Source organism: Lutra lutra, chromosome 12 (genome assembly GCF_902655055.1).
Source record: "Lutra lutra chromosome 12, mLutLut1.2, whole genome shotgun sequence".
Classification (NCBI taxonomy): Eukaryota; Metazoa; Chordata; class Mammalia; order Carnivora; family Mustelidae; genus Lutra; species Lutra lutra.
Window position 1 is genome coordinate 93,106,896 of NC_062289.1, and position 25,902 is coordinate 93,132,797.

At 44.6% G+C, this 25,902-nt stretch overlaps 1 protein-coding gene and 2 long non-coding RNA genes across 11 annotated transcripts in view; 2 read left to right on the forward strand and 1 right to left on the reverse strand.

Annotated features, from left to right (window-relative positions):
- The first annotated feature begins 5,051 nt into the window (after window positions 1-5,051).
- On the forward strand, window positions 5,052-8,166 carry LOC125081899 (uncharacterized). 2 transcript variants are annotated; one of them, XR_007121816.1, is made up of 4 exons: window positions 5,052-5,375; window positions 5,496-5,591; window positions 6,678-6,768; window positions 8,041-8,166. It is a non-coding gene; the product is annotated as an uncharacterized LOC125081899 (long non-coding RNA). The 2 variants fall into 2 exon arrangements; XR_007121815.1 differs by having other exon boundaries at window positions 5,052-5,591.
- Window positions 7,928-25,902, reverse strand: part of CIT (citron rho-interacting serine/threonine kinase) — a 162,952-nt gene continuing 144,977 nt past the window's right edge. For all 8 annotated transcript variants that reach the window (XM_047696794.1, XM_047696800.1, XM_047696801.1 and 5 more), the window contains 9 exons: window positions 24,324-24,463; window positions 21,220-21,312; window positions 19,598-19,706; window positions 19,362-19,490; window positions 18,713-18,793; window positions 16,929-17,007; window positions 16,616-16,795; window positions 11,384-11,687; window positions 7,928-10,349 (listed from right to left, as the gene is read on the reverse strand). In XM_047696794.1, the coding sequence (XP_047552750.1) occupies window positions 10,326-10,349; window positions 11,384-11,687; window positions 16,616-16,795; window positions 16,929-17,007; window positions 18,713-18,793; window positions 19,362-19,490; window positions 19,598-19,706; window positions 21,220-21,312; window positions 24,324-24,463 (1,139 nt within the window). In that variant the 3' untranslated portion in view covers window positions 7,928-10,325. The remainder of the gene's footprint in view (window positions 10,350-11,383; window positions 11,688-16,615; window positions 16,796-16,928; window positions 17,008-18,712; window positions 18,794-19,361; window positions 19,491-19,597; window positions 19,707-21,219; window positions 21,313-24,323; window positions 24,464-25,902) is intronic.
- LOC125081900 (uncharacterized) lies at window positions 9,243-24,330 on the forward strand. The gene is made up of 3 exons (XR_007121817.1): window positions 9,243-9,312; window positions 10,292-10,604; window positions 24,140-24,330. It is a non-coding gene; the product is annotated as an uncharacterized LOC125081900 (long non-coding RNA).

Below are 25,902 nucleotides of genomic sequence, written 5' to 3' on the forward strand. Positions count from 1 at the left end.
GGAGACGCAAATCACAGGGGCAAAGCCAAATGTAAAAGTGAAGTGTCCTATGACCCAGGCAGTGCCTTCTCTATTAGCATTCCCATGATGGGTGAGGGCTGGTGACATGGTTAATGCTTAAACCCAAATTGGTTTTTTCTTTTTTTCTTTTTTTTAATTAACATATGATGTATTGTTTGCTTCAGGGGTACAGGTCTGTGATTCATCAGTCTTAACACAAGTCACAGCACTCACCATAGCACATACCCTCCCCAATGTCCGTCACCCAACCATCCTATCCCTCCCACCCCCCTTCCCTCCAGCAACCCCCAGTTTGTTTCCTGAGATTAAGTCTCTTAAGGTTTGTCTCCCTCCCTGGTTTTGTCTTGTTTCATTTTCCTCCCCTTATGATCCTCGGTCTTGTTTCTCAAATTCCTCATCTCAGTGAGATCTCAGTTATAGATTATAGATCTCAGATCTCCAATTGGCTTATTTCACTTAGCATAATACACTCTAGTTCTGACCACGTCATTGCAAATGGCAAGATAATCGGGGGTTTTTTGATGGCTACATAACAGTCCAGTGTGTGTGTGTGTCCCATCTTCTTTATCCACTCATCTGTTCATGGATATCTAGGCTCCTTCCATAGTTTGGCTATTGTGGACATTGCTGCTATAAACATTGGGGAGCACGTGCCCCTTCCAGAGTGGCTGCACCAGCTTGCATTCCTACCAACAGTGTAGGATTCCCCTGTCTGCATCCTTGCCAACACCTGTCATTTCCTGACCTGTTAATTTTAGCCATTATAACTGGTATGAGGTGGTATTTCATTGTGGTTTGGATTTGTATTTCCCTGATGCTGAGTGATGTTGAGCACTTTTTCATGTGTCTATTGGTCATTTGGATGTCTTCTTTGCAGAAATGTCTGTTCATGTCTTCTGCCCATTTCTTGATTGGGTTCTTTGTTCTTTGGGTGTTGTTTGATAAGTTCTTTATAGATTTTGGATACTAGCCCTTTGATATGTTGTTTGCAAATATCTTCTCCCATTCTGTCAGTTGTCTTTTGGTTTTGTTGACTGTTTGCTGTCCAAAAGCTTTGATCTTGATGAAGTCCCAGTAGTTCATTTTTGCCCTTGCTTCCCTTGCCTTTGGTGATGTGTCTAGGAAGAAGTTGCTGCAGCTGAGGTTGAAGAGGTTGCTGCCTGTGTTCTCCTCAAGGCTTTTGATGGATTCCTGTCTCACATTTAGGTCTTTCTTCCATTTTGAGTCTATATTTGTGTGTGGTGTAAGGAAATGGTCCAGTTTCTTTCTTCTGCATGTGCCTGTCCAATTTTCCCAACACCACTTGTTGAAGGGACTTTTTTCCATTGGACATTCTTTCCTGCTTTGTTGAAGATTAGTTCACCATAGAGTTGAGGGTCCATTTCTGGGTTCTCTATTCTGTTCCATTGATCTATGTGTCTGTTTTTGTGCTAGTACCATGCTGTCTTGATGATGACAGCTTTGTTATAGAGCTTGAAGTCTGGAACTGTGATGCCACCAACTTTGGCTTTCTTTTTCAACATTCCTCTGGCTATTTGGGGTCTTTTCTGGTTCCATATAAATTTTAGGATTATTTGTTCCATTTCTTTGAAAAAAAAAAAAGATGGTATTTTGATAGGGATTGGATTAAATGTATAGATTGCTTTAGGTAGCATAGACATTTTCACAATATTTGTTCTTTCAATCCATGAGCATGGAACGTTTTTCCTTTCTTTGTGTCTTCCTCAATTTCTTTCATGAGTACTTTATAATTTTCCGAGTATAGATTCTTTGCCTCTTGGTTAAGTTTATTCCTAGGTATCTTATGGCTTTGGGTGCAACTGTAAATGGGATCAACTCCTTAATTTCTCCTTCTGTCTTGATGTTGGTGTATAGAAATGCAGCTGATTTCTGTGCATTGATTTTATATCCTGACACTTTACTGAATTCCTGTATGAGCTGTAGCAGATTTGGAGTGGAGTCTTTTGGTTTTTCCACATAAAGTATCCTACCATCTGCAGAGAGTGAGAGTTTGATGACTTCTTTGCTGATTCAGATGCCTTTTATTTCTTTTTGTTGTCTGATTGCTGAGGCTAGGAGGTATGTACCCTCTACCCTACTCTGTGAAGAGTTTTGATCAAGAAAGGATGTTGTACTTTGTCAAATGCTGCTTCTTCATGTACTAAGAGAATGATATAGTTCTTGTTCTTTCTTTTATTAATGTATCAAATTGATTTGCGGATGTTGAAACATTCTTACAGCTCAAGAATAAATCCCACTTGGTCGTGGTGAATAATCTTTTTAATGTACTGTTGGATCCTATTGGCTAGCATTTTGTAAGAATTTTTGCATCCATGGTCATCAGGGCTATTGGTCTGTAATTCTCCTTTTTGATGGGGTCTTTGGTTTTGGGATCAAGGTAATGCTGGCCTCATAAAATGTGTTTGGAAGTTTTCCTTCCATTTCTATTTTTTGGAACAGTTTCAGGAGAATAGGTATTAATTCTTCTTTAAATGTTTGGTAGAATTCCCCTGGGAAGCCATCTGGCTCTGGGCCTCCGCTTGTTGGGAGATTTTCGATTACTGCTTCAATTTCCTTACTGATTATGGGTCCGTTGAGGTTTTCTGTTTCTTCCTGGTTCAGTTTTGGTCATTTATATGTTTCTGGGATTGCATGCATTTCTTCCAGATTGTCTAATTTGCTGGCATATAGTTGCTCATAATATGTTCTTAAAATTGTTAGTATTTCTTTGATGTTGGCTGTGATCTGATCTCTTTTGTTCATGATTTTATTAATTTGGGTTTTTTTCTCTTTTCTTTTTGATAAGTCTGGCCAGGGGTTTATCAATCTTATTGATTCTTTCAAAGAACCAGCTCCTGGTTTCGTTGATCTGTTCAACTGTTCTTGCGGTTTCTATTTCATTGATTTCTGCTCTGATCTTTATTATTTGTCTTCTCCTTTTGGGTTTAGGGTTTCTATGCTCGTTCTTTCTCCAGCTTCTTTAGGTATAGGGTTAAGTTGTGTATTTGAGACATTCTTTCTTGAGAAAGGCTTATCGTGTTATGGACTCCCCTTTTAGGACCACCCTGGCTGCATCCCAAAAGATTATGAACGGTTGTGTTTTAATTTGTTTTGATGAATTTTTTAAATTATTCTTTAATTTCCTGGTTGACCCATTCATACTTTAGTAGGCTGCTCGTTAGCCTCCATGTATTTGAGTTCTTTCCAACTTTTCTCTTCTGGTTGAGTTCTAGTTTCAAAGCAGTGTGGGCTTTGATCATATGCAGGCAATGATCCCAATCTTTGGGTACCAGTTGAGACCTGATTTGTGACCCAGGATGTGATCTATTCTGGAGAATGTTCATGTGCAATTAAGAAAAATGTGTACTTGTTGCTTTGGAATGGAATGTTCTGAATATATCTGTGAAGTCCGTCTGGTTCAGGGTGTCATTTAAACCCCTTATTTCCTTGATCTTTTGCTTAGATGATCTGTCCATTTCAGTGAGTAGAGTATTAAAGTCTCCTACCATTATTGTATTATTGTTGATGTGTTTCTTTGGTTTTGTTATTAATTGGTTTATATAATTGGCTGCTCAAATGTTAGGGGCATAGATATCTACAATTGTTAGATCTTCTTGTTGGATAAACAAAGTTTATCCAATCTGTATCAATCAGTCAATCTGATGATACATTCCATATCTGTAGGTATGGAATAGTGTCCTTCCTCATCTTATTATAGTCTTTGACTTAAAATCTAATTTGATATGAGGATTACTGCCCCAGCATTCTTTTGAGGTCCATTAGCATGGTAAATGGTTTTCCACCCCCTCACTTTAAATCTGGAAGGGTCTTTGGGTCTAAAATGAGTCTCTTGAAGACAACCTGTCGATGGGTCTTGTTTTTTTTTTTATCCAATCTGATACCCTGTGTGTTTTGATTGGGGCATTTAGCCCATTTACATTCAGGGTAACTATTGAAAGAGATGAATTTAATGCCATTGTATTGCCTATAAGGTCACTGTTACTACATATTGTCTCTGTTCCTTTCTGGTCTGTGTTACTTTTAGGCTCTTCACTTTGCTTTGAGGACCCCTTTCAATATTTCCTATAGGGCTGATTTGGTGATCACAGATTCTTTTCATTTCTGTTTGTCCTGGAACCCAAATTGCTTTTGAATGAAGATGTATTCTTCCCTCCAGAAATGTATATACAGACGGATTTATAGAAGCAAAGATAAGGCTTTCACATTCCTAACATGTAAAACGGTATTGGGTCAACAGGACCATATGTCAAAATACTGAAGCCAAAGATCAAAGGACCCAGGCAAAGCTCTTCCCTTCCTCTGGCTTCACTTACGGGTATAAATGGGAGGGAGGTCAACAGTGCTCTGAAAACAGATCAAAGCCTCACTTCTCGCTGGAGTCTGCCATTCCCCGCTCCATCCCTTCCCAGCATGTCAATGCTGGAATGAGATTAGGGATGTTGATCCAGTTCAGGTGACCTTGGGCAGGTCACACAGCCTTTCTTCACTTGATTTCCTCCCCTGAGAAATGAGAGGGGCTGGACTAGCACTAGATGATCTTCAGGCTCCCTTAGTGTTGATTGCTCCAAAGCCTTTATAACATGGCTGGGATATGGCCACAAACAGGAAGTCAGGAGTCCAGAAAGGAAAAAATGCCAGCCCCTCAATTCGCTCAAATAGGAAACTTACAAACTCCAAAAGCCAAGATTAAAAACCCAAAAACATAACAGTGATCTCATCCATGGTTGAGGTCAGAGACAACACTTAGGGAAGAGTAAAATCTCATTTGGTTCAACTCCCATTATTTCTAGATGCACACAGTTTAATTTCAGAACATGCATCCAGTTCTCCAGTACCTGATTCTCCACCAGTGTTTGTGAACAGTTTGAATGAATTAATGAGGATCCAACTCTATAGACCACTCACATCTCCATCCAGCTTTTTTTTTTTTTTTTAAGATTTTATTTATTTGACAGAGATCACAAGCAGGCAGAGAGGCAGGCAGAGAGAGAGAGAGGAAGGGAGGCAGGCTCCCCACCGAGCAGAGGGCCCGACATGGGGCTTGATCCCAGGACCCCGGGACCATGACCTGAGCCAAAAGCAGAGGCCTCAACCCACGGAACCACCCAGGCACCCTCCATCCAGCTTCTAAAGAATCCCTCCTTAGCACCTCTCTTGGAGAGAGAAACCAGGAAGGAGGAACAAGCCAGAGCCTTCTAACCCAGAACACCAATGACAGTTGTCTTCAGGAGAAAATAAGGAAGTTACGAGTACATGTGCATCTCTTCTAAAGCCTGAGTCATCCTTCCTGTTGTAATAACATCTGTAGGGCCTTCCTGAGAGCCAGCAGTGCGGTTGAGTCAGACCCTCGGAGAAGGTCCGAAAGCTGGAGCAGCCAGAGCTCCCAGTCTGTGGGGCCTGCTCTGTTTCTGGTCAGCTCCCACTCATAGTCTTTTTGTCCTCTTTGTCCTCAGTATGGGCCTTTGCAGGGATGAGGATGCCAGCCCTCATCGCAACTTTTTCTATTGCCCCTGGAGTGAATTCACCCATCTCATCTGGGAAATTGTACCGTGAGTCAACTTTCTTTTTCTTTTTTATGGTTCTCTGAAAGACAGACTGAGCTGCATATAATAGTAAAGTCATTTTCAAAATTCTTTCCTCTACCTCCAACAAGCCCTTCCAGGTAAACGGAGTTCCATTAATCATTGACAGACTCAAGGGAAAGCCAAGTGATCAACACTGTACTGTATTTCCACTACCTCACCCTCCCCAGCTTTGGAAAATAAAGCAATATTTGATTAGGCAAGTGATAAAACACTCATATAAACATTGTGTGCCTGGTGCCACAGTCTCTGTGCTGTAGACATCATAAGCACTGTTTAAACTGCCCAGAGAGAAATCTGACCAGGACAGGCCAAGGTTTCTCAACCTTGGCACTATTGACACTTGGACCCGATAGGAGCCTAGTGGGGGATGAGGGCTGCCCCATACACCATCGGACCGGCTAGATGCCAGTCTTGACAATCAGAAATGTCTGCAGACATTGTCAGATATCCTGAGGGGAGGGGAGCAAAGTGCAGTGATTTAGAACCACCAGAATGGGCCGATTCAGCGGTTACTAGGAGCCGAAGCTTAGCTGTTCCCACTCCTGTAGGCCTAGTCTTAATGCTTTAGATTTAAAACTGCATGGACAGTTGCTAGAGTAAATCAGATTCAAGAGGCCCAGTTCTGAAGAAAAACTTCAGTCCTATCAAGCAAATTATCTTTTTGGCCTAAGTCTCCAAATCCTAAAGTTTCATGGTCTGAAATTTACTATGCAGTCAGCATCTTTAGTCTCATGAAAATTAAGTTGTAAGCACAGAACACATGTCTGATTCTGTTTAAGAAACGGGAGAGGTGGGGCGCCTGGGTGGCTTAGTTGTAAGCGTCTGCCTTCAGCTCAGGTCATGATCTCAAGATCCTGGGATCTTGAGCTCTGTGTCGGGCTCCCTGCTCAGTGGGGTGCCTGCTACTCCCTCTCCCCCTGCCCCTCCCTTGTGCATTCTCTCTAAACAAAATCTTGGGGGAAAAAAGGAGTCGTTGCAGTATGGAAGGTTGGGCCTCATTTTATGGTGGGCTGAGTAATTGTCTGTTGTTTCTTTGGGGTCATTCCTTAGGGTCCAGAGAAGCTTTCAGGAACTTGGAACCAAACTGTTTATGCTTTTGAAGTATTCCATTGGCTGTCAAGAATTCTCATTAACTGAAAAGGTTGGTTGATATTTAATAGACTTTCCCCAGTATTTTAAGGAAAGAAAGGTTCCAACATTTTTACTTGTTTCATCTTCTGAATTATTTCCTTTTATTTTATCTTTTTAAAATATTTTATTTATTTAGTATTAATATTTAATATTAATATAAAATATTAATATTTAATATTTTATTTATTTAACACATTGAGAGAGAGAGATACAAGAGAGGGAACACAAGCAGGGGGTGTGGAAGAGGGGGAAGCAGGCTTCCCCTGAGCAGGGAGCCCAATGCAGAGCTCGATCCCAGGACCCTGGGACCATGACCTGGGCCGAAGGCAGAGGCTTAATGACTAAGCCACCTAGGTACCCCTGAATTATTTCCCTTCTTATAGTTATGTCCTTTAGCAGATTTTTATCTCCAAGAGTAAAGCAGAACAGAATTGCAACTATGGTTCCTGTAACAAGCCATGTCAGATACGACCCTGCAAGTAAGATTGTGACTGTGGTCAGATTACTTCACTAAAAAATAAAAATCAGGAGAGTAAAAGCAACAGGAACCATGAAAGAAATCACCATTTGCCAACACTAATGTTTGTCCAGATCAAGCAGAGTTTATACTAACAAACTAAAAAATCACGGAAAAAATCTACCTCACAGAATCTAAAAATCCATCTAGTTAAAAATAGAAGTATTTATATTTTAAATTACCTTGATCTGAACTCCTCCAAGGAATTCTACATCATTAAAATCCCCAGGGCCTTATAAGAGATGAGAGAGATTTTAAGGTGACCTGTTTTCTTGGTTAGCTGCTAATATTATAGAACTGGATTGTAGGTAATCCAATCTCAAGCCTTTCAGAATGGCCTGTTTGCATTAGGAGCTCTCTAGTTCCGCAGTCCTATAAAGTGACCTACCTGCCAAGTTCACGGTTCACTGGGAAATAATGACTAAACTTCAACAAGGTCTCACTCTTGGAAGAGAATGCTGCCAGTCCGCTTGATGCCAGGAAAGCAAGTGTGTTTGGAGCTATGTCCTTCCCTGACCCCAGAAAAAAAGCACCTCCGACCCCACGAGAAAAGCAAGCAAGGTCCCATGCCATGATAACAACCCTGTGGTGACACAGGCCCAAGACTTGGGATTTTTGTGGTCTCTTAAGAAGAGATCGTTGCACAAAAGCAAACATTTTAGATCATTGCTTTATTTCACTATTGTTTAACAACAAAGTTCATTCCTCTCCAGGTGGATCTTGAATTGTTCCTTTGTGTTCTTTTCCTCATCCTGAATAAAAAAGGTAATGAAGAAAAAGCCTGTACTTTTGGAGACCTAGAATCTTACTTATGCTAATAAGCTTTTGACTGCGATTTCGTGGTCCGGTATTTCCTGCTGGCATCTTGGTGGTCCCACGGAGCTCCCCACCCTCCAGTGAAGATGGCTGTCCACAACTACCACCGTTGAAACCAAAGGTAAGTGTTGAAAAATGCACCTTTTACAATAAAAAAGTAGAAACCAATTCAATTTCCTTTTTTTTTTTTACGAATATAAAGTTTTTTGTAAATATGTACAGTCTTTTGAGCTAGTTCTATAGCAGGAAGCATTTCACAGATGAGACACACGATATACACTTTCCAGGCTCAAGAAGCCCGTTTCTCATGGAGATCCTAAATGAAATGCCAAGACTGAAAGACCAGTTTTCAGTGACCTTTCCAAATACTTGTGGACCAAGAGACAAAAACTTCAGCAAACATTCAGTCTGATCTGCCCTGGGGAGGGGAGGGGATGCAGCATGACCCCAAAGACGCCAAGCAATACATAAAACAACAGCGTGACACCTGCCAAGGGTGTAACAACATGGAGGGAGGGACACAGGCGTTCCAAACAAGAAAGCACTTAGGTTAAGAGACAAGCAGGAAGGAGCTGGGATTTGGGCCAGGTCGCAATCTGGAAAGTGATCTGAACTGTGGACAACGTGGGGTTGCAATGTGGTCACGTTCACCTGCGGTGGTGGAAACAGGTCTACCTTTCAGCCTCCCTAGGATGTGCCTTGGTTGTTCGAGGCATGCCTAAGAGTCACGCAGAATCGGAAGCAAGAGGTGCCTTGTGGGAGATTAAAGGCAGAAGTAAGGCCGCTCGTTAGCTTGCCAACTGCAGAGCCTCTGGGTTGCTTCTTGACCAGTTGCCGGGAATTTTGCCTTCTGGTAGCGGGCGGCGAGAAACCGTGTGAGCTGCGCGGCACCTAAGGGAGGACCTCCTGACCCCGGCAGAGGCAAAGGAGGGGCCGCGGTGCTCTGGAACTTCCTGGTCCTCAGCTAGCCCTAGGGAAAGGCTCACTTGGGAAGTCACAGTTTTGTGGGGTAGAACCGTGCTGGATGTTGTGTGAACACAGAGTCATCCACAAGGGAGTCAGGGAAGTGTGAGGGTGTGAGGTGGTGGTTTGCTGAAATCCTTCTCTGGTCATAAGGCTTGAGCGTTTGGTTTTTTTGTTTGTTCAGTGCTACAGACTGCAGCTTGTTGTGGCCAGTGAGTTGGCAAGTGGTCGGAGGGTCTCAATTCGGCGGGAGCTATGGTATGTACTAGTACATCAGAAGAGCAACCCAAGGGGGGCAGCCAGGTCGGGGGGCAGCACATGCAGTGAACCGCCATGCAGAACTCCCGGACGGGTCTCTTCCCATCCCAGGGTGGGGAACAACACACTGTCGTGGACAGGAGGTGGGCACCCCCGGTCCCCTCCCGGACCCAGAGACTCATTAATGCTGGGCTCCGAGCAAGTCTATTGCATGCTTTCCTGGCCAGAGCTACGTGGAAAGCAGGGACAGCAGTCTGGGGAGATGATGCTGAGGGGCAGGGAGGGAGAGCTCCTCGAGGTCCCTTGGCCCCAAGTCACTGCCTCCGAGCTGAGGCCCGATGACCTCCGTACATTCTCAGCTGGTGGGAGGGGAAGTCGTCAAGGCCATAAAAGGCAATGAGAACAGTAAACATTTGGCTAAGATGTCACCCTGGGTCAAACAGGGCCATCTGCGCGGATGGACTGGGACAAGAGTGAACCTACATGAGCGCAGGAGGTTAGCCAACTGGCGGGGACTCTTCCACAATACGTTTCCGGAGCAAAGACCTGATGGTGTGATCTAGCTAAAAATGACTACAACAGGAAATACATTGCTATTCAAATCTATTAAGAATTCTGTTGTCATTTTTTTTTTTTTTTAAAAGAAAAAAGGAAATCCAACCAACCCTAGGATCTTAAAGTAGCTATTAAATAGGATTCTAACCACGTTGTAGTTAGCGCAGGTTGGTTTCCTCTGATGAACCGGTACAGGCTAGAGCTAGGTATAAAAGTTGATGAATGCTCTGAAAGAGTAACAAAGTGCACAGAGGATGACTGCAGGAAGGCGCTGGCAGCTCGGAAGAGCTCGGCCCCTGCACCCCCTGGATGCGGGCTGTCCGCACGGAGGCGGGTCTGGGCCCAGCTGTGCCTTGGGGTGGCTGAGCAGATGGGTGCCGGGGGCCCCTTCAGCGGAGTTCCTTAGAGTGGTGTTTTCCTGCAGGTTGAGATGAGGAGTTGGTTTTCCTGGCTGAGATTTACACTGAAGACTGGTCCCAGACCTAGGAGCAAAAGGAGGAGGAGTTTTAGCTTAGGGGGCCAAGAGTCCCTGGGCTTGCCCTGAATGATCCCGGCAGGACACGTGCCGTGCTTGATCTCCCTGCGGCCGGTAACACCGAGAGCCGCCCAGGCTGGCACCAGCGAGCAGAGCCATACTGCGGAGCTTGGGGTTCATCAGGGAATGAAAATCACAGAAAATTCTCCAAAGCTTTGGATGGATCTCTGTTAAACACACATACGCTGGACCCGTTTTATCGGTAAGTCAGAGGGGCTAAGAAGAAACATTGACGGGCTTTTCCTCCGCTTGACTGGCAGGGGTCCCAACTGTGATCTGCAGGTGGCATGAGGAGAATGTGATCTAGAAAACCACCCCTCTCTGCCCCCCAGGGACAGAAAGGCGACTGTGCTGTCCAGAGGGAGGCCCTGGAACTGGCTAGCCTGCCAAGGAGGCACCAAGCACTCAGACCCACCCCCCGCTCATGGGGAACCCCCTGCTTGGCTTCAACACCTCCCGCCATCTCTTCATTGACTAACTTACAAAGTTACATAGAGAATAGATGCATATGGTTTAAAGATTTCAAAAGGCTCAAAGTTCTAGAAGGCAGCCACTGTTCCCAATTTCTGTATAGCCCTCCAAACTAATTCTTGATGTACGTGTGTATCTGTATATGTGCCTGAAAAAAATAAGGCGTAAACTTTGTGTGGTACACTATCATTTCTGTTTAAGAAGGGAAGATATATATACATACTTGCTTATATGCATAGAATATCTCTAGAAACTGCTAACACTGGTTGCGTCTGGGGAAGGGAATGATCTACCCTCAGGTAGCTGTTCCATTTTGAGGTAGACATGTACACATCATCCATTTGCTTAGAAAGGCCTCTTCTGAAATAGGTTTACTTCCTGAACTTGCTGTATGTCCTGAAAAATCTGAATTATGAGTGTCCCTCCCCCCGCCCCCTTTTTTCCCAACAGTGGTCCTGAAGGGCCCTCAGCTCCCCAGGTCACTCCCCTGGCCTCAGGATGGTGCCTCACCTTATTGACCTGGGACAGTGGGGTCCTCACAGCTCCCACAGGCAGCCGGCCCCGGCTGCTGTCTTCAAACAGCCTCCCAGGGGAACGTTCCCTCCTCGTGCTGAGCATCCGGCCTGGCGACTTCTCCCGCTCCAGGGGGCGGCCTGGAGACTTGTCCCTGCGCAGCTCTGTCCGCCCCTCTCGGTAGCGGTGGGGTGTGCTTGGCTCTCGCGGGTGGCTGGGGCCTTCCGGGGGGGGTGCCGGGCTAGAGGCCACACGCTTGGTGATGTGCTCGTTGTACGTTGGTGGGCCTCGCTTGTTGGGGCTGCGGGCAACAGGGAAGGGAGGTGTGGAGCCGAGAAGTCATAACCCCAAAGAAGCATCTTCCTCCTCTGAGCAACCCCCATGCCCCAATCTTTAGTAGAAAAGATCCCACCTGGAGTTCTTGGGGCATTTTGTTTTCTTCTGGTGGTGAGGACAGGGAAAGAAAGATGACAAAAGAAAACCAACTTCCTGGTCTCAGTGCAGGTTTTTACTGAGTACCTACTGTGTGCTAAACTCTTAATGTGTTCTGACTCATTAAATCATCTGGTAACAGCTCCACAAACTAGGAACAAGCATGACCCCCACCGTTCAGATGAGAACGTGGAGACAGACTGGGGGTTGGCCTGCGCTAAGAAGCTGACGCGGGTCAGTTTGACATCCTAATCCCCACCCTGTAATCCTACCGACCTAGTATTTTGTAGAGCCTAGAAGGCACAGAAGGAAGTCTTCTCTTAGGGGTTGAGGCTGCTAAGAGACCCTTGATACAAGGGAGCAATTTTGAGAAAGCCTGCGCTCATCACTGTCAGCAGCCCTATCTGTCCCCCTCCTCAGCCTGGTGCTCGGTCACCTCTCTTTCCAGGTGGCTTTCCAAGCCTCCTTGGCACCCAGTGCTGATGTGAATGAAAGGTGTAGGGATCAGACATGACAGAATTAGAAAACTGAGCAGGACAAATAAAAATAGTACAGTTGGCGCAAAACATGTCCCTGGCCCCAAAGGTTGATAGTAATAACCAAACAACTGAAAACACTGCGCCTTTCTATATGGCCCATCCAACCTCTACCCAGCTCCAGCCTGGGTATTTCAAACGAAGATTTCAGCAAATACAGCCCTAACCATTCTCTCTGAAGAAGCAAGATCCAGAACAGAAGCAAGATCCAGAACAGAACTGACTCAATTCCTTCCCACTCTAATGAGGAGAAAAAGTACTCAATCCGCATCAGCTCAGCACAATCAGGGCTAGGAAAAGGGCTACCTAAAATGGGTACATTTTATAGAGAATATTACTTGGAAAACATATTTTGATTGATTGGGGGCTTTATCGCAGAAAATAAAGTAGAAATCAGGAAAGTAAATTTATCCTTGTTATTTTTAAAATCTAAATTACAATTGGAATTTCATGCTGATTCTAAGAATGAGCCAAGCATGAATCACATACTGATTTATCTTGCTCTAATTTTTGCAACAAAACAGTATGCTAATAGGCTCAATGACATACTTTCCATCAATGTTGGACTTCTGCAGTAGAGTCAAAGTCATTTCTTCAAAACTGTTTGAGAGTGTTATTGATTTTCCCAGAGGCCTATCTTAATCCTTGATATTTAAATCCTTCTCTTTGAAAGGGGCCAAACTTCTTGTTGTTGTTTCCTTCAGTTATTGATCTAACTGCCAGAATCACTTTTGTCAATGCCCATAATTAGAAACAAGAAAAGCAATGACACCTACTGGGGGAGGAGAGACTCTATAGAGCAAGCTTGAGGGCCAAATCCAGACAGATGACCCGTTTTTATAAAGTTTTATTGGAACACAGCCATGCCCATCTGGTTATGCACTGTCTATAGCTTTCACAGAATAATACCTGAATAATTAAGAGAGACCATATGGCCCACAAAGCCAAAAATATTTACTACCTGTACTTTTTTTTTTTTAAAGATTTTTTATTATTATTTATTTATTTGACAGAGATCACAAGTAGGCAGAGAGGCAGGTAGAGAGAGAGGGATGGAGAAGCAGGCTCCCTTCTGAGAGCAGAGAGCTGGATCCCAGGACCCTGGGTTCATGACCTGAGCCGAAGGCAGAGGCTTTAATCCACTGAGCCATCCAGGCGCCCCGTACTATATGTATCTTTACAGAAAAAGTTTGCCTATTCCTGCACAATAGTGAAACAGAAAGGTGAGTAGAGATAATTTGATAAGTGATCAGTTCATTGTGAAGATTTTCATGTGACTCTCTGGTTTCCCTGTGCAATTCTAACTATGAAGATTCCAGACAACATATCCAGAAAGCCAGAACCGCCCCCCACCCCCGTGCATGCTACATGTCCAGTGGAAAAATTTAAGGTAACTGAGATTTCAACATCTTGAAATAAGGCTTATATTCCTCTCTAGTCATGTGGCTTTAAGATGTGGAAGACAAAAATAAATAAATTTCAAGTAGGAGAATTACATTAAGCCTATTTGTAATGGAAGGGAAATTATAATGTGTGTCCACAGGGGCCCATCATAAAGCAAGTGAGAAGGTACTCAATGCCCAGGGGAAGAAGGATGTCTCTAGGAAGACCATTTGGAATGTCAGCTTAGATTAATGGAATGAAAGAAAATACCCATCATCCTAGGCCAAGTGGGCAATCTTCCATCTCTGTATCCATTAATGACCAATGATCTCCCATGCCAGTGTTATGGGGGTTTTGTTTGTTTTATTTTGTTTTTGCAAAGAGTTACATTTCCTGCCCTGCTAAACAGACCAGGTCAGTGAGGCCTTGCAGTGACTCACACTCAGCCAGGCCGGCCTTCTGCATCCTGACCTGCCAAAGCAATCTGCATAAGAAGACCATTTTATAGGCCACGAGATAAGCAAGGACTAACTGCTTATTTTCCGGATGTGCCTGGCCACAGCAGGAAAGCAACAGGACTGTCTCTGCCTCTCGTTCACAGGCACTGGAGAACCCCTTTCAACCACAGAATAAGCAACTTCTTACAGAGAAACTATATAGTCTCAAAAGAAAGGTGCCTGCCATCGTTTTAGTAAGTCAGTAGAGGAAAAAAAATCTAATTACAGTACTTTGATTTGTTCTTGACATGACTTGGAAATTACTTAAAGAAAATCTGGACATTTGCAGGAGAGAACTATAGTCCTTTGAGCATTTGCTTCTGAGGCAGGGTCAAGCCAAGAGCTAGGAACTGCTGGTTATTCCTACTTCTGGCTTTCTAGGAAGTGCCTGGGATTAAAATTACACTGACCACATATTTAGACTAACTTTTGTATTTCTCCTTTTTGGGGTTTTTTTTTTTTAAGATTTTATTTATTTGGCAGACAGAAATCACAAGTAGGCAGAAAGGCAGGCAGAGAGAGAGGAGGAAGCAGGCTCCCCACTGAGCAGGACCCTGAGATCATGACCTGAGCTGAAGGCAGAGGCTTTAACCCACTGAGCCACCCAGTTGCCCCTAAGTCTTGTATTTCAACAGAAGAAAAACTATTCATTAGGACATAGTCTCAAAATATTAGATTTATGACGTTCTTTTCCAAGACCTAAGCTACCTTCTAAATCTTAGAGCTAGTTCCTCCATCATGTTGAGAGTCCCTTAAGAATAGCAGTCCATCGCCTTAACCACTCGGCCACCTCGTCGCACGCAAGAGTCCCTTAAGAATAAAATCATCACTGGATCCCCAGCCCCAGATACTGTGTCTAGCACATGGTAGGGATCCACATAACTCTTTACAGGGTAGACAGACATAGCAGTCCAGAAAATTTAAATCCTAGGTCAATTAAATGTTCCCCTGGGTTAAATCATCTCAGAACTTCTCTGTACACCAAGAACTTAGAGTTACACATCTCAAACCTGTCCATCAACCTGGATCTGGCTCATAAACCTCTGTGTCAAGACAAGGTCAGTCCCACTTCCCATGCACTGCTGGTAGGATTACAAATGAATATACTTCAGGGAACACTCAGCAACATCAATCAAAATTACAAATGGACATCTGATGTCGCCCATCAATTTTTTTCTCCAGGAATTTATCGTACAGATAGATTCTTAGCATGCCAAATGACATAAGCACAAAGTCATTTAATTTATTACAGCAACCGTCTGTGAACCACCTAAACATGCACTGATAAGGGAGCAGTTAAATAAAGGTCACATGAAGGCATAAATGGTACGTAGTCATTAAAAAGAAAAAAACAACAAGAACAACAACAAAGAAATCCTTCTGATACTAACCTGGAACAACCTCCAAGATACATTAAGGTCCAGAAGAATGTGCGCAGGGTGCTATCAGCTGTATTCAAAAGGGGAAGAACGCTTCCAGAATGGTACAGTAAGGACTGCCGAAAACCCATTCCTCCATAAAAGCAACCAGAACACTGGCAACGAGTGTCTAAATCACCTTTTCCAGAACTCTGGAAATTAACCAAAGACTTGCAACGACTCAAACAGCAAGAGCATTTATGTAAAAAATAGCTGAACCTCCGTAAGGACAACAAGCTTTGTGACATGTTAACGTGACCTCAACATTTTCTCTCCAAAACTACGGCAGTTTTGAAACCATCAGCCCCGTAACCACAGTAGCCACAGGAGGGAGATCAGGACTGATGCTCCCCCACAAAGCCGTGGCCCCAGCAAACAGTCCCCGTCTGACCTGACGCAGGGTTTCCTCGTAAGAAAAGCTCTATCCCCAGATGTTCATCAGAAACAATCAGCAGCAAGTACTTAACCTGGCAAATACTTAAGACAGTGTGATACCATTTGGGGAAGAGGCTGGCTAAAACACTCGAAAGGCGATCTGGGAATAAGATGTTGATAAGGCGTTTTGAAATGGTCCCATATATTCGTAGGAATCTAGAAAGCCACACACACACAGGCAAGGCCCTGCAAACGCCCAGGAAAAATCTGAGAAGGCCTCGGTCTCTCAACTCTGGCTGACTTTGAGCATTAAAGGTTGCCCAACACACACACACACATTCTAGTGATCCATTCTAGTGCCACCGAAAATACCCAACAGAGAAAGACCAGACATTTCCGCCCACATTCTCCAAGAGGGCATTTAAAAATTCTCCTGATCCTCGAGAAGGACTGAGTCACTGTCCTGCTATAGCTCAAAGAAAGGAGTGGCTTGAGCTTGAAGACCTTTGACAAGCTTAGCACAATTTCCTTCTACCTTAGAGAATAGCACTCTGCCTCCTGTAATGAAGAAGAGGAGAAGGATGGTACCTGCGGGAGGTGGACGGGCCCCGGTGGTGGTCAGTGCTGGACTCCTTCACGAGGTTTCCTTTGCAGCAAATGACCCTTAATTTATCCTGGTATGACGAGGCCAGGTAAATCGCTCCTGAGGAAATTGCAGGGCCCAAGTAGCGTGGGTTTGGGATTTCCAAATATGCTCGGGCAGGAGTCCTAAGGAGTCCCAAATGAGAGGTTATATTTAGGTTACCTCTGTTGCTAGGTAGGATGGGAAGAAACAGACACTTGGCCCCGACCCCCAACCCCAACAGCTGAGCTTTCCAAAGCCTGAAAGGGCAATGCTTACCCCAGAGAGGAGCGTGCCTGGATCTCAATGACTTCGAGTGAGTTGAAGTGGGTCACAAACAGATAGGGTTCTCTGTAGGCTGCATGGTTACCCCAGAAGAAGAGCGTGGAACAAGGAAGGGTTAAAAGAGGAAATCAAAACCAGGCTGCAATGCCACCTTTGACCCAGCAATTGCACCTAAAATAATTTAGCCTATGCATACACCCGTGTGCCAACATAACGAGGCGTGTCCAAGTTTACTCACTGCCATGTTGTCAGAGCAGAAGATGGGAACCAAATCCAGGGTACGTTTTGGGGGTCAGTTAAATAAATTATGGTACGTCTGTGGGATTCTGCACAGCTATAAAAACTGCATGAAGCTCTCTCTGTACTGATACATTAAAAAACCCTGAGGTGTGTTTTACTTAGTGTGTGAAGCAAAATTCAGAATAAATAATGTGTAAAGTGTGGCACCACATGGATTTAAAAAAAAAAAAGTGGGGGGGATAAGAATATATTTTCTTATGCATCTGTATTTGCACAAAGCACTGGAGGGATAAAAAATAAAAGTTTCCCCCCTACTTGGGTGAGTAGGGATGGAGAACTGGGGAGACAGGTTATCTGGGTGAGACTTTACACTGTATACCTTTTTAAACTGTTTAATTTTTTTTTGAAAATGTGCAGAATTAAAGACTGAGTTCAAAGATAATTAAATATCTCTCATCTTAATACTACATATTTATATCACAGTATCAGTGAAGCTCTAGCATCTGATAGGAGGCTTTTCTGTCTTAAAAGGAAAAGGAGATTATCACTATTATCCCTTGTGGTAAACCAGGACTTTGGTTTTGGACTATGAGTCATGCCTCCTGGTACTCAGGCCTGGCGGAGCCTCCTTGCTTTGAATCTAGGCTGACCCCGTGGCTGCTTTAACCAGTAGGTTACGGTGGAAGCAACAAGGCCTGCCATCTTCCGCTTTTGCACTCCTGGAAGATGCCCATGTGGAGAGGAACCAAGGCCTCCAGCCCCCAGGCCCCAGCCCCAGCTGAGTTCATACCAATTGGCCACCATTTTGTGAGACCATTTTGGACTTTCTAGTTATCCCAGTGCCCCCACTGGTACCACGTGAAGCAGAATGGTCCAGTCAAGCCTCAGCATCTTGGGCAATAATAGGTTGTAGTCTTGGCCATAACAAGTTCTGGAACTTGTTAGGCAGCAAGAGAGAAACCAAATAGCCTTGATAGGTATTTTTACCATAACAGTGTTTCAGAGCATTTACACCAATATGTGTGGACATATTTGTACATATGTGTGTGTTTATGTACATGGATGTTTTTGTGTGACCCAGCAGCTCCACTTTCAGGGCTTCCGAGCAGCAGATTCTACTTGACAAGTGTGCAAAGATCAGTGCAAGATGTTCATCACAGCATTGTTTACACTTAGGAAAGAACGAGCATGACCTACGTGCTCTGCCTGATGATAACTGGTGAGATTGACACATGTTCAGTTATCCCACGGGATACTCTGCAGCCTTTGAAATGATTTAAATAAATGCGCAGGGAACGCTCTCCTTTCTCAGGAAGAAATCTGACAAATCTTTCACAAGGCTGGTGGATTTGGCTTATGCAGTTTTTCATCAAGCGTCAGCAGCTTTGCCCTGAACCCTGGGACTACAACCTATGGCACTTGGTGTCTAACGTAAACCGCAGGCGTAGGGCGTGAACCAAAAAGGATTCTACCTGTGGTTCTTTCCTAGGATGCCGGCTGCCGGCAGAATAGAGCCCTCCGTACCTTGCTTCACTTACCGAAGGCCAGAGGTAAGCGACTCCACTTGAGATCGTCTGTGCGGCTACGTCTTCCGTAAGAATCCACGAACACCCCAAATTCTGCAAGGAGTTGCATCACAGGAGCATCAGCCCAGTCAGAGGCAGCAGTATCAATGACACCATACACTTTGCCAGAAGAATAAGGGATTGAGCCCAGGGGACCACCAGCCGGATTTAACTGGATCATTAAAACCTGAGGACCTTTGCTGAGCCGCATCTCTTAGAGATGTGTTAAAGAAAAGTGAAAGAGATAGGAAAGAAGGAGCAAAGGAAGGAAGAAGAGACAGGAGACATGAAAGAAGGGAAAGGGAAGAAACAGAGACCAAGACACAGGGAAGAAGAGACAGGAGGACCCAGAGATTGCCTGTGGGGATGGGGGGTTGGGAGGAGGAAGGAGGAATAAAAAAGAATGAAGAAAAATTTCAAAAAAAAAAAAACCCACAAGAAAGAAGGAAAGGAAAAGAGAGAAAGGAAAGGGAGAGAAAGCAAGGGGCAGAGAAGGAAAAAAGCAGCTGTTCTCAGGAAAGAATACCATGGAGCCGGGCTAGGTGAGAGCCCTGGTGGGGGTCGGGAACTCCTGGCACCCGCAAGCCCTCAGGGCAGCGGCCGTCAGGGAGCACGGACTCACCGTGGAAGCAGAGCAGGTACTCCTCCCGCTGCCCTGCGCCGTTCACCTGCATGATCGAGACAGGGAAACTGTTGGAAGAGGAGGCAAACACAGCAGGCGCCAAGGAATGGTCATTCTTATCCAGGAATTCTGTAAAGGCAGGTGAGAAGTGGGGCATCAGGGAGAAGTTGGTGGCAAGGCCAGAGCAGAGTGTGGGCTGGTGGTGGGGGCGGTTAGGGGGACGACTTGGGCCCTACCCTCAAGCGTGTACTGCTTCATGTCAATTTCATAGAATTTATTGGTTCCAATGAGGATACTGTAATTGGTGAAGTGGATGCAGCTGCAGGGCTCTGAGGTCTCTATCTCCTAAGACAGAGGGTAGAAGAGGAGGATGTGAGTTAACACACAGCAGCCCCATGTCCACTGCTCTTCCGCTTCCCCAGCCTTAGAGACAGTCGCCTCTGGACTTGTTCATGTTCTCGGCCACACAAAGCACAAACACTTCAATCCTTTCGTGTCCCCCATGAAGACTAATAATCCCTTTGCTACCTCTGGGTTCGCTGCAACCCCAGATTAAGAAAATATCAAATGGCAGCCAAAAAAAGTCAGAGATACCATTTCAATGAGAAGTTTGCATTCAAAGACAGATCTTTAAGAATATAAATTCTTATCTGAGGAAAAAGACTAGAAAACACAGGGCTGGTAGGAGGGAGTCGTTTTAGCTTCCTTCTTTTTGTGAGCTACATTTTACCATGAACCTACATTACCTGTATAATTATTCTCGTCACCATTGTTGTCATCTCTATTAGTAATCAGCTTTCTAATTCCACTTGTTTTCAGGCCCATCCTAGTATTTTCAAAAACCTAGACATGCTTATTCAAAAGGTGGCCAAGAATTATAAAGAAGCAATGATTTCTGAGACTTTTCCTAAAGCTAAGAGTTCAAAACCTAACCCACACTACCATCACTGCTGTTTACTGAGGACCTGGTAAATATGAGGAAACTTTTAGGCAGCATGATACAGTGAAAGGGAAAAATCAAACCTCAGTTGTGGTCTCAACTTCCCAACAGGACCTCAGCCGGCCTCGATGGTCTTGCCTGAAAATTGGCAATTACCACCCCTGCATTTTAGAACTGTTGTGAAGTATTTGGAAAACAGCCAGCTCGGTCTCTGCTACCAGTAGGTGCTCAGTAAAATAAAACAAACGAACCGCCCACCCAGGATGAAACTGTTGCCCTAACACATAATGACCCTTATATATTCATCCCTCATTTCACTTGAGACTAATCGTGAAGGCACCGGAAGTAAATTACGCTTACAACAGGTGGTGCTTTCTTAGTCTAGGGACAACAGCTGGCCTCTGGAAACGAGGCAAATGATCTAATGTGCAACTTGTCCACACTGTAGTCCCCACCACCACTGCTCTGCTCCAAGGAGAATCACCTCTCTAATTACATCTAGGAACACAGCAAGCACTGGCTTTTCCAAAAGTTAATAGAAATGTCTAGGATCTGACAAAGATTCTGATAAGTGTCGCCAGGGACTGCTAGCTTCTCGGAGAGATCGCCTTCCTTTTTCGTGCTAATTTAAAAGTGTCTCTTCCACCAGCCTGCTTCCTTTCTCTCTTAACAAAGGGCCGAATCCACTGGGCTGGCTGGAGAGGCAGCTCACAGACAGGAGAAAGAAAATGAGAGGAGAAAACTGCAGCTCCTTAGGGCTCTGGAGCTTCCTCCAGGAAGGAAGGGTGTGTCTGCTTGTCTGTCTCTCTCTCTGGAGGTCACCCAGGCTGACGGGACCAGGCACACACTGTTCCCGGAGACAGCACACTTTCCAGCCCAGGCAGGGGCCCAGCAGGCTGGGCGAGGCCCAGGACTCACTTTGCGAATGCAGTACTTGCTGAGGTTTTCGTTGTAGCGGAGAATGACAACTTTGCTGGGCATGGCTGCACAGATGCAGAGCCCGTTCTCAATCTGGAAAGCAATCAGGGAAACAGAGAAAAAAAAGGGTTACTGGTGTGTCTGCTGGCTCCACAGCAGAACTAGGAACTTAATGCCAGTTTAGAGTGGAGCCCCTCCCCCTTAGTACTACTGACACGAGACCAGGTAATTCTCTGTGGCCAAAGGCTGCTCTGTGCATTGTAGGATGTTTAGCAGCAACCCTAGGCTCTCCCCTCTGGATGCCAGTGGTACAACCACCAGTTGTGACAACCACAGATGTCTCCAGACTCTGCCCAATATCCCCTAAGGATCAGAATTGCCGCTGGTAAGAACCACGGATTTAACAAAGACCTGGCAAAGGCCTCTGGAAATCACCTGACACCACACACATTTGGTGTGCCTGCGCCTTCTGCTAGAGACAGAGCCTTCCGACAATCTTACCCTGAGGGAGGAGGAAGGCAGTAGAAATTACCTCAAGAATTTTAAGGATTATGGTTCAAAGAGAAAAGTTCTTAGCTAAGATCTGTGTACGTAGAGTTCTCTTTTTCTAGAATGGCTAAATCACTCTTACTTCACCTCCCAATACCACATCTTTGTCATTTCACCAAGGGCAAAAAGAAGCTTCTCCAGTCAGTGCCAACATGAAGGTCAGCAGTTGTGGGTGGGGGGTTTTGTGTGCCTAAAGGAAGCAACAGAAATTTCACCCAGTGAGAGGACATCCAGTTTTCAAGGTCAAGGTGGAATGAAATGGGATGGGAGAGGAAAGGAATACAAAAGAAAATGGGAAGTATTAGTAATATTCTAACTCTTGGTGTGGGTAGTAAGTTTGTGGATGTTTATATTATTAGATGTTATAATTTTATAATGTACCTATTTCTTAGTAGTTCCAACACTGTAAAATGCCCATTTCTAGGTAACTCATCATTCACAGAAAAAAATCACAAGAAATTTTAAAATATGTGTAACGATGAAAATTCACAGTAAGATTGTAGTAAGAGGGAAAATGTATGGCCTTAAAGTGCTTACCTTAGGAAAAAAGACCTGAAAATTAATTAGCTAAACCAGAGATTAGAACGAGAACAATGGAAGAAAGCCAGAGAAAAAGCAAGGAAGGAAAAACAAAGATTAAGGAAAAAGCAAAAGTTAATGATAAGATAATGATAGCAAAGCAAGAATCAGTACAGGCCGAAGCTGCTGCTTTATAAAAATTAGTAAAATCACTATAAAGCTGATGAAATTAAGACAAATAAGAGATCCAGAAAAATTAATATTAGGGATAAAAAATGCACAAAGAACAAAAAGCAGAAAAAAGGAGAGACAAAAACTAAAAAAGAAATGTTCTCTTTAAAAAGAATTGTTAAAACTGAAAAAGTACATCTTTCCTTCCCGGGCCCCTATCTGGAAATCCTGGGTCCATCCAGCATTGTCCTTTTCTCAGTCCCTCAAGATTCAGCTCCTCCGAGAACCCTTTGCAAATCCACGCCTTTCTAGGCCAGCCATCCTCTTCCTTTATAGTCTGTCCTCTTTTTATTGTTGCCACAGTTAATCCCAACCATTGTGTAAGTGACTAATAAAGAATGCCATCAGCCCCACAGCTAGAAGGTTTCAGAAACCAAAAGTCCTCAAGAACAGTGGCCAAGGCCATAGCCAAGGTCAAGCCCCCCTCAGGAGGTTCCTGTGGCCCACCACATCCCTCCCCTATTGGTCTTCCTTCACTCAGCACAAACGCCTCTGAAGGCTCAGTCAAGTACCAGGGATGCGCTAGGTAAAAGCTGGCTAAGAGTGACTAAATCCCAAATACCCAGTGAGCAGTCTTCTGAAAAGGGAAAGGCAGTGGCTTTCAGTAGGAGAACTCCAGCAGACTCTGGGAGTCTGCAAATGCTTGATTTAGGTTTCATTAAAATTATATATGCTCATGTGTATGCACCCACAAATGCTTTTAATTTTTTTTAATAAAAAAATTTCCTGGGGTGCCCGGTGGCTCAGTGGGTTAAGCCTCTGCCTTCAGCTCAGGTCATGATCTCAGGGTCCTGGAATCAAGTCCTGCATGGGGCTCTCTGCTCAGTAGGGAGCCTGCTTCCCCTCTCTCTCTCTCTGCCTAGCTCTCTGCCTACTTGTGATCTCTCTCTCTCTGTCAAATAAATAAATAAAATCTTAAAAAAAAAAATGTTTCCTTAAAGAAGCAGGCAAACAAATGTACGTATGTACCAAAATCAATATGCTATTAGCTACCAAAGAATTAACTTGACTTACCAGGAACTGACTTTATATTATATAAATGTCATAAATCAGAATTTGTAAATTTTCGTAATAAAACATTTTTTCATCGAGTTCGGATGTGGGATTCTATGTTAGATTAAAAAAAAAAAAAAAGACTAGGGGCGCCTGGGTAGCTCAGTTGATTGAGCATCTGACTCTTGATCTCAGCTCAGGTCTTGGTCTCAGCGGTCTGGTCATGAGTTCAAGTTCGTACTGGGCTCCACTCTGGGTGTGGAGTCTACTTTAAAAAAAAAAAATGAGGGGCGCCTGGGTGGCTCAGTGGGTTAAGGCCTCTGCCTTCGGCTCAGGTCATGATCCCAGGGTCCTGGGATCGAGCCCCGCATCGGGCTCTCTGCTCAGCGGGGAGCCTGCTTCCTCCTCTCTCTCTCTCTGCCTGCCTCTCAGCCTATCTCTATCTGTCAAATAAATAAATAAAATCTTTAAAAAAAAAAAAAAAGAAAAGAAAAAAAAAAACTCCATCATACACACACACGCACACACACACTCATGTGTACACTCACACATACACAGTTTTTTTGAATTGGGGTCATCCTTTAGTTTTGTTAATTTTATCCTCATTTTTCTCTGACGTTTCCTTTAGACTCAAAGCCTGTGCAAACTTCATGGCTATACAAATTGTTTGGTGTACCTAAAGAAAGCAACAGAAATTTCACCCAGTTAAGAGGACAGAGAGTTTTCAAGGTCAAATCAATGAGCCCTGTCGGAAGGAGGGCAGAGCCGATTTCGAGAACACTCCGCCTGCGGAGGCCCCGAGGAGAGCTCACCTTGCCGGCAGCAAACAAGTGGCAGCCCTTCACGGCCTCGAAAATGTTGGGGGAGATGTCGGGCTGGGCAGGAAGGTGAGCCTGTGCGAGGGACTGCTTCACTTTCTTCACGTCAACAAGGCACAGAGCCCGTTCTTCTCCTGCAGGGGGAGGAAGAGCCTCGAGGTCAGTGTGAGGCAGGGAAGGCAGTTCTACTTCTCCACCCAAGTAGCCACGCTGGGCCACGCAGATGGACAGATTTCCACAGATCCTGTGTACATGGTTCAGGTCCAAGTTTGAGAACTACAGTGAAAAACATCTGGCCTCTTGGTCAAGATTCTGGGATGAAAAAAAAATCTGCCGACGTAAGATCAGAGGGCATGAGCTGGACTTTTAAACCTACTCCCCATCAACGCAAAGAGGAGGCTGGGTTAGGCACATCGAGGGGACGTTTTGTAAAACAACAGGCTTGGACGTTATTCCAGGATGTCAATGTCATGGAGGACAAAAATCCATTCCAGATGACAGGAGACTAACGGGACACTATTAAATGCAATGCAGACCTGGGGTGGGATCACACCTTGTGGGGGGAAAATATCGGAAAGGACATTATTGGAGCCACAGGTAAAATCGGACTCCAGGCAGCCTACCAGACAGCCGCATCACAGCAAGGGTTAAAGTTCTTGAACACAAAAACAGTGCCATGTGACACTATCCCATGTGATACGCCGGTGGTGGATCCGAGCCCCAACATGTTTGTCTAAACCCATGGAAGGAACACAACCAAGAGTGAGCCCTAATGGAAACCGTGGACCCAGGGTGATGATGTGTCACTGCGGGTTCATCGGTTATGTCCAGTGCGCCCCTCTGGTGGGGATGGTGACAGTGGGGGCAGGGGGCATCCGGGAACTCTCTGTACTTTCTGCTCAATTCTGCTGTAAGCCTTAAACCACTCTAAAGAATAAAGTCAGGAAGGAAGGGAGGAAGGTGGGGATGGAGAGGAAGGAAGGAAAGGAAGAACGGGAAAGGAGGCAAGTGAACAGAAAGAAAAGAAACAAGAGACAAAGAGAGGGAGAATGAAAGACCAGGAAAGGCCAGTTCCTGACCGCATTCTTTCAGCCTCCAGATCCATCCAGCCACATCTGAAACAAGACCTGGCTATGGATGTTTTTGAACATTGAACCAACAAATTATTGTTTTCCCCTTTAAAAAAAAAAAAAAAGGACCACCAATAAAGAGAGAAAATGGTTGTGAAAGAGATTTTGCCATGGTTGTGAAGAGAATGCTCTCATTCTTATCTGATATGCTAAAGACTTCGGGGTCACAGCTGCAAGGGACTCTCAGTTCAACAGTTAGTGTGTGTGCATGTGTGTTTGTAGAGAAAGAGAGTAAAAATATGGCAAAATGTTAACAGTGGGGAAAAGCCCAAGGGTCTCCAAGGGGTTCCAGAGAAGTAAGAGGACACACGCTAACAGCAGGCAAGCTCTCAGAAGTCCTGGCTCTCGGTGGTGTTGACGTCACCATGACGATGGCATCAAAGGGTCTGTCGTTAATGAGACTTTGGAGGCTAACTACTCTTCACTTGGCATAACAGCTGCAC